Raw genomic sequence first — 8,873 nt, forward strand, 5'->3', positions numbered from 1 at the left:
TCTCCACTATTAGGGGCAATGAGGCTTGCCCCTTTATCAAATAGCCCCAAAGATGTAAACTCATCCGATTCCCTGACCCCAGGCTCTCCTTTGACCACGGCTCCGAACACTGCAACAACTACCCCCTCATCAATGCCTACTAGTACAGTAGCCAACAACCAATCCTTAAGGAACATTTCCACTCTCCCAGCACGCTCAACTTCATCACCTCTACCCCCACAACCTCCAACATCAACCACCCCATCCTCCCTTATTAATACCTTACAGCCTTATTGCCCACCTCCCCATAACACTACCTCCCTCAACACTACTCCATCGTCACGCCCCCGCCCTTCGACTACCCCTATCACTACAACAATATTGAATACCCTCTTCAGCGCAGCCAAATGGGACCGATTTTTCGTGATCCCTCCCACAGCTCCCTACTCTGACAACACCCTTCTCTTCCAACAATGTCTCCAAAAAACAAGTAGGTAAAGTCTCTTTCCGTAGCCGACCCGACCGCTCCCGTCTTGTCACAGTAACATCCGAAAACCAAGCTATAGCATTAACAAAACTAACAGACATATATGGTAACCCCATCCTTGCAGAACCCCATCCAACCCTCAATACTTGCACCGGAACAGTTTCAATCTCCCCAGCAAATTGCCCAATCTATGACAAAGATTGGTCAGATTGTGGAGAAGACCTACTTGCCTGTCTCACAGACTATGATGCAACGTCAGTACAATGCTACTCCATTCCCCCCAGAGGTAATCGAAAGAAACCCACTAACATAGCCAAAATTACCTTCCGTAGACATGACCTTCCCTTTAACGTCTATATAGGAGGAGAATCCCTCCCTGTTCGTCCATACCAACCTCCTCCACGTCAGTGCCAAAATTGTTGGCGTCTAGGACACCCAGCCAAACATTGCCGTTCCACAGCCAGATGCCCACTATGTGCCCAACCTGGCCATACCCGATCTAACTGCCCTGCACAATCACGCACATGTGCCAACTGTGGCGGCCCCCATAATGTATTTTATAGGGGCTGTCCCACCTACAAATTTGAGTCTGAGGTAGCAACTCTCAGATTCAAACTTGGACTCACACTACGTGAAGCCAGACAAGAAGCACGTCGACGTGGTTTCTCTCTTACTCCTTACTCCAGTAATACTGCTCATTCTACCAATTCTCCTAAACCCACCCCCCTACATCTAAACCCCCCTCTTCTACCTCCTACCTTCCCCAGTCAAACTCTTTGCCATCCTAAATCCAGACACTCCAATCTCTACTACAGATATTTCAATCACCACCACAACCCCAACACCTTCCCCTCTCCCTCCTCGCACTACCCGTAACAGACAGAACAAACGTTCCACCCCTCTTCCCCTACCACACAATCACCTCCACCTTCCTTTACTCCTTTGCTTGAGACACCAGTCCTCTCTTCCCCCCCTCACAAGAAATCCTATATCCCCCAAAACTCCCAAACCAACTCCTTAGAAGAAACCATTGAAAATATTCAAGATTACCTAATGAAAACTGACACTCAACCTCCAAATCTTACAACTCCTGCTCCTTCCATACTCCAAGTAACTGCTGATATCCATCCTCCTCCTAACGTTATCCCCCCTACACCCAATCCTCCTACCCCCTCCCAACACAGCCCATCCCCCCCGACCCCCGACTCATCCCCACATTCCCTTTATGTCTCATCAATACTTATCAATCAGAAAACACCTTATGTCACACCTCCCTTTCAAACCAATGTCCCTTGCACAGTTATCCGTATCTTCCTTCATCGTTGGATCACAGTGATATCAGTCTACTTCTCCCCATCCCACACCATTGACTTTGTTGCTTTTGAAAATCTAATTTCCCAACTTCAACCACCTTTCCTCATAGTTGGTGACTTTAACTGCCGCCACATTCTATGGGGTGATTCTATCACAAACTCCCGAGGCCGATCTCTAGAGCGCTTCCTCTCCACAGTTGACCTTACTATACTAAATTCAGATCGCCCCACACACTTTGATACACGCACGCAATCTTTTTCATGCATTGACCTCGCTCTATGCTCCCCTTCTCTTCATTTAGATTTCCACTGGTCAGTCTTAGACCACTTTCCCTATTGTGACCACTTTCCAGTTCTCCTTTCTCCTACTTCATACGTACCACTCCCTAACTCCCCACGCTGGTGTTTTGATAGAGCTGACTGGCATACTTTCACTTCACTCTCTGCTATTCATACCCCTCCATCCTCCCTCACTTCCATTTCAGAAATGATACAGTATTTCACAAATACAGTCTTAAGAGCTGCACATACAGCTATCCCTCGAACCTCAAGACCATATACCTCCAAATGTGTTCCATGGTGGAATTCTGATTGCACTAAAGCACTTCGCTTAAAACGTGCAGCCTGGAACAGTTACCGCTACAAGAGAGGTACTCCAAATCAACTATCAGCCCTTATCTCCTTTAAAAGAGCATCTGCCTATCTCCGTCGTACAATCCGGAATAGTAAAACAAATAGCAGGCGAAATTATGTTTCATTAATTACATCCTCTACATCTATCTCAAATGTTTGGCGCCGGATCCATAAACTATCAGGCAAACATCCCCCCCATCCTGCCCCTGTCCTCCATATTCGAAATACTCTCATTTCTGATCCCCTCCAAGTCGCTAATGAACTGGGTGATTATTTCAGCCAGGTCAGTAGTGGTTCTCACCTATCTTCACACTTCTCTTCTATTAAGACCACCAGAGAACGTACCCCCATTACCTTCACCCCATCCTCTGATGAGTCCTATAATGCCCCATTTTCTTCCTCTGAACTCATTGCTGCCCTACAATCGTGCCGTAACACTCATGAAGGCCCTGACGGTATTCACTACCGTATGCTCCGGCAACTCCCATCTTCCTCCTTATCCTTCCTATTAAAAATTTACAACCACATTTGGACATCAGGAAATTTCCCTTCTAATTGGCGAGAAGCTCTTATCCTTCCCTTCCTGAAACCCAATAAATCGGGTACCCTTCCTCAAGACTATCGCCCCATCGCACTAACTAGCTGCTTGTGCAAACTATTAGAGCGAATGGTGAACTTCCGCTTAATGTGGTATCTTGAATCTCACAATCTTCTCTCTCCTTCCCAATTCGGTTTTCGCCGTGCCAGAAGCACAGCTGACCCCCTAGCTCATTTTGAGACATATATTACATCTGCATTTGCACGCCATGAATCCGTACTAGCTATTTTTTTTGATCTAGAAAAAGCATATGATACGACATGGCGGTACCATATCCTCCAACAATTGTCCTCTCTATGCATACGTGGAAACATGGGTGTCTATATAAAGTCCTTCCTCTCCCAACGCACTTTCCAGGTCAAAATCGCCTCTGCCACATCATCTTTCTTTCCCCAAATCGAAGGTGTCCCACAAGGCAGTGTGCTCAGTACCACTTTATTCCTTCTTGCTGTTAATGATATTGTCTCAGTTTTACCACCAGGAGCCCGGTCATCACTATATGTTGATGATTTAACCATCTATGCCTCTGGCACATCCATACCAAATCTCTACCAATTTCTTCAATCTGCAATCTCATCAGTATCTTCCTGGGCCACAAACCATGGCTTCCGCTTTTCTACCTCTAAATCTTTCTCCATTCTTTTCTCTCGCTCACGTGTAGGTCCTCTACCCCCACTCTTCTTATATGGCACTCCACTCCAATGCCGTTCCTCTGGCAAATTCCTAGGTGTCATTTTTGACTCCAAACTGTCCTGGCGAGACCATATTCTACACATTAAAGAAAAAGCTCTCCGCCGTCTTCGAATCTTAAAAACTCTCTCCCATATATCATGGGGCTCAGATCGCAAAACTCTCCTTCATCTTCATGTTACTTTGATCCTCTCCACTCTTGATTATGGATGCCATATCTACTCCTCTGCCTCAACTTCTCTCCTTGCCCATCTTGATACAATCCATCACTGTGGTCTTCGCTTAGCACTAGGCGCCTTTCGCTCCTCCCCAGTTGAGAGCCTGTACACTGAATCAGGCATACCATCTCTATCTCGACGTCGTGCCCTTCTCTCTCTCCGATGCTATGTTCGATTCCACCAATTTTCCCTCACTAAACTAAATATCCCACAACCCCTACTTCTTACCTTAGCTTCATCTCCACGATTACCTACTCCTTTCTCAACACGCATGGATACCCTCCTCTCACATTCCCCTTTCCCCCATCTCCAACCTCTCCCATTCTCTGTCCATTCCGTCCCTCCATGGCTCATACCTCACCCCCATATTTGCTCTTCTGTTTTCCCCGACCCACCAAAATCAAATATCCCTCCTACTGTCCTTCTCACACATTTCCTTGACCATGTCTCCACTCATTCCTCTAGTATTCACGTATATACTGATGGCTCCAAATCCACCTCCGGTGCTGGTTTTGCAGTAATCTTCCCAACTCGTACTTTCAAATACTCCCTTCCTCCTGAATCCAGTGTCCTTACTACAGAATTGTATGCACTCCTTTTTGCTCTAAAACACATATACTCACTTTCCTCTTCCTCTTTTACAATTTTTACTGACTCCCGTAACTCATTAACTCTCATAAAGTCAATACACACCACCAACCCCCTTGTTTGTAAGATCCAGAACTGGTTGTTCTACCTGTCCACGCCATAAAACAATCAAATTTTGCTGGGTGCCCAGCCATGTTGGAATCCCCGGCAATGAACAGGCAGATACACTAGCACGCCACGCCTCTATGTCCACATCATACCAACCACGCTTCTCACATATCCCAGCCACGGATTATTACCCACACTTTAAGACCTTCTTGTATAATCGATGGCAATCTTTTTGGTCAAGCCTCCGCACTAATAATTACATTCTGTAAAACTATCAATCTCCTCCTGGTCAGCTCCATTTCATCGGAACAGACGTTGGGAGACCGCTCTCGCCCGCTTACGCATTGGCCACACCCGTCTAACACACTCCTATCTGATGTCACAATCTGATCCACCCTTATGTTCCTTATGTAATGTTCCCCTTTCAATCCCACACATCCTATTATCGTGCCCACGTTTTGAAACAACCCGTACCTCTGCTTTCCCCCATCTATCCTCCCTTCACCGACCTCCCAACCTATCAGACATCCTTTCAGAATCCCACACTTTCTGCTTCAACAACCTATTCTCTTTCCTCAAACGTATACATATCCTTCATCTAATCTAACTCCTTACCACACCCGACCCTAACCCTTTCACTCACCAATTCCTTTGCCCAGCTTAGACAACTAATCACTAACTCAACCACCCTTCCCAAACATTAACTATAGTGCTACATGACCTTAGATGTCTAGCACATTTCTCTTGCTTTTAACCATTACAATTACAATTACAATTACCTTACGGACAAAGCTGAGGTTATTGAACTCATTAGTTTTCCCAATTGCATCATATGGTTCTGAGTGTTGGGTGCTGAAGAAGATAGACAAGAAAAAGATCAATAGTTTTGAAATGGGGGTGTTACAGACGAGTACTACGTATTAACTGGACAGAGAAGAAAACGAATGATGAAGTGCTGAGAAAAATAAATTGTAAAGACCGGCTGTTGGACATCTTGAACAAAAGGAAATTAAAGTTTATTGGTCATATGTCGAGAAGTAAAAGTATTGAGAAAAACTTGCTGACAGGGATGGTGATAGGAAACAGAGGCAAACCGGACAAGACTGAGCGACAACATCAAAGATATTTGCGGGTTGTCGATGGTACAAGTGGAAAGAAAAGCGCAAGATCGAGTTGAGTGGCGAAGGATGGTGGAGAGGTCCACGGCAAAAACCTGCTTGTTCGTCTGCAATTTCTTCTCTTCTCTTCTCAGCAATAATTTTCAACAAAATTTTGCTGCTGTGACTTATTAACCCTTTACTTCCTGACCCTTCTTCTTTACCTGAAAAATTTTGTTGCATGATAGGAATGTATTGTATTAGGGTTATTTATAAGCCACATCCAAGTCAGTGCTGGTCCAAAGCCCGGATAAATAGAGAGAATGATTACCTAAAAGGTAACACCGGCACTCTCCGTGGAAAGGAATTGGGCACCTTACCACGTACTCACTCCAAGAGCATCACAACATGAAAACTACAATTAAGTATCATGCTGTGACCACGGCGGCTCAAACATGAACCTACCGTTAATTAAAAAAATAAGCCACATCAAGTGTTTTTTTTAAATTTATTGATAATAAACTATTTCCATAAGAGGGACAAAATTGTCACTTCAGTAGTACAAAAACATACTCTGCACCTGAATATTTCTCAGTTTTTTTTTCTATTACTTTCTATATAAACATAAATGCAATTAAGGCACTTAACTTTCATTTTATAAGCATTTGTGCAAAAACTTACAATTACGGTCGACAAAAGAGAATCTGCAAGTTTGAGCTTGAATTCACGTAGGGACATTTGCTTCCTCTTAGGTACCTCTAAGTGGTTTGTTAGTATTTTATTGAACTGCATATAGATTAGACTGCTGAACAACCATATCCAAGAGCTCATCTGAGAAAATTCTGAACAGATTTACTGGAAGAGATATGTCCTCTTCAATCTCACTGCGGTCGCTGACATCATATATGGGAACTGTAGGTGCTTCATCTCTGCTATGAATATGTTCCCAGTACAATTCCTCCCCATCAGAAGACGGCTCTGAAAGATGCGAAACATTTTTTTATAGTAATATTCTAAGTATATATAAAATATGTCAATCAACTTTTCACTAAAATGTTTTTCTTACTCATATTCTATTATAATAATTACGGACATAGCTTTATAATTTTGCACTTTATTGAAATTATTCAGCACATGAATAATGTGGAGAGGCTTACGAACCTTCCTCAGACTCATGTGGTGAGTAAGCATCTTCCACCTCATCCACAGCATGTTCAACAATATCTTCTGTGTCACTTGAATACAGAAATTGATGCATAACCCGTGGCCTATATACTCTTCCATTCCTGTAGAAATTGGCTGTGGTGATTCCTGATCCACCTGAAAATAATTACTAACTCATTTTAGTACTGTATGACACCTCATTACAGTATGCCATGTTGCTTATATTAGATTTCAAACCATAAAACAACATTTTCTTTAAAACTTATAGAAAACATATCATGTAATTAAATAAAAAAACGCAGGTAGGAGATGATTGTTGCAAAAATATAGCTTGTGTTTATATATAGTCAAGTATGACTTGCATGTGCCTCATAGGACAATTTAGTCACATTTATTTATATTAGCCTAAAACTTTTCTGTTTTATCAAGTATGGATATACTGGTATGAAACATTCAGCTTATAATTTGTTTATTACAAAAAGTAAATATCTCTGCAGTAAATTACCTGGTTGAGGATCCATGATGGCTCAAAATGTTGATGCAGTCGGTGCATGATAAAGCATCCACACCCTGTGATGTTTTCCAATTTTCTGAGCTTGATGAAAAACCAGGGCTGAAGCAGAGTTGCCAGTTCCGTCAATATAATAGGACAATAATGTCCTCTTCAGCAAACACCTTCCAACTCGGGATATTTTAGCCAAAAGGACCATTTATTTAAAAGCGGACAAATTTGTCCTTTTAGGAAGTAAAGGGTTAATGCAATTGTCCTGTTATTGTTGCATTGGAGTGCGTCACCCTTTTTAGGCATGAGAGCAAAGACTGATTTTACCCAGTCTTCTGGCCATCTTCTTTCATTCCATATTTTTGTACAAAGTTTGTAGAAGTATTCAACACTTTCGCCAGCATTCTTGATTAGTTCCGCTGTTATTTCATCCATTCCCGGGCTCTTGTTATTCTTTAACTCTTTTATGGCTTTTATAACTTCGTCTAGCAGTGGCGGTGGTTCATCTTCGCTGTCATTGAGTCTAATTAATGTTGTTGGAGATCTTTATTCTTTTTGTATAGGTTGGTGCTTCGTCTGGAGCCTCAGTTGTTACCTCCGCGACATCGTTGAGGTAACAACGGCTGCTCGTTGAGCGTGCTCACATGGGCGCGCGGGCGATGCGCGTGCGCGCTGATTAAAATAATTCTTGGTAAATCGAACCTAGATACCTCAACGATGTCGGGAGGTAACAACTGAGGCTCCAGACGAAAAACCATCCAAACCCCGCCAACTCGCACTGGGCCAGCGCGGTGGGGTGGGGCCCAAACTCCCCAAACATGAAACCAAGACAATTGGGGAAGGCCTACGTCCAACAACGGACCCTCAATGGCTGATGAATATATATATTTCCTCGTCGTTGGATGGACACCTTGCCGCGGTGACGAGGCTCGCGAGGGTCGATGATGTTGTTGGCTGCACCGAGTACGTTCAACGATGTCGGGGAGGTAACAACTGAGGCTCCAGACGAAGCACCATCCAAAACCCCGCCAACTCGCACTGGGCCAGCGCGGTGGGGTAGGGCCCAAACTCCCCAAACATGAAACCAGATATCGATGCCTTCAGAAAATTTTGGCACCGTGATGCCAGCAATCGTGCAGAATGGAGACAGTTGGGGAAGGGCTACGTCCAGCAACGGACCCTCAATGGATTATATCATCATCATTATAGGTTGGAACAATATTGCCTTCCCTTGATACACTCGTTCCTTACTCTCTCCTTCGTGTCAGGCCTAACGACCATCTCAGCATTCGCTTTTTCCGCTACTTCCAACCTTCTTTCTTGGGCTTTAATGAATGAATAGCTTCCGGGACCATACATGATTGCAGCTCTTACAATAGTTCTATGAATCCCGCCCTTCACTTTGCACTAACTCTTTGGTCACAAGGAACCCCTGTAACCTTTTTACAGCTGTTCCAGCCTGCCTGTATCCTCTTCGACAATTCTGCTTCTGATCC

At 43.9% G+C, this 8,873-nt stretch overlaps 1 protein-coding gene across 1 annotated transcript; it reads right to left on the bottom strand.

The window, feature by feature from the left end:
• Positions 1 to 6,402: 6,402 nt before the first annotated feature.
• Positions 6,403 to 7,706, bottom strand: LOC119597428. Its single transcript, XM_037946998.1, has 3 exons — positions 7,381 to 7,706; positions 6,873 to 7,031; positions 6,403 to 6,689 (listed from the first exon to the last, which is right to left on the bottom strand). The coding sequence occupies exons 1-3, from the start codon at positions 7,394 to 7,396 to the stop codon at positions 6,490 to 6,492; spliced, it is 375 nt and encodes a 124-aa protein (XP_037802926.1). The 5' UTR covers positions 7,397 to 7,706; the 3' UTR covers positions 6,403 to 6,489.
• Between the last annotated feature and the right edge of the window lie 1,167 nt (positions 7,707 to 8,873).

Source organism: Penaeus monodon, chromosome 39, assembly GCF_015228065.2.
Source record: "Penaeus monodon isolate SGIC_2016 chromosome 39, NSTDA_Pmon_1, whole genome shotgun sequence".
Lineage (NCBI taxonomy): Eukaryota > Metazoa > Arthropoda > Malacostraca > Decapoda > Penaeidae > Penaeus > Penaeus monodon.

Excerpts from the sequence above, each read along its gene's own strand:
- LOC119597428 (XM_037946998.1), bottom strand. Across the intron at positions 6,690-6,872 it reads ACCACATGAGTCTGAGGAAG|AGCCGTCTTCTGATGGGGAG; the intron begins GTTCGTAAGCCT and ends CGCATCTTTCAG.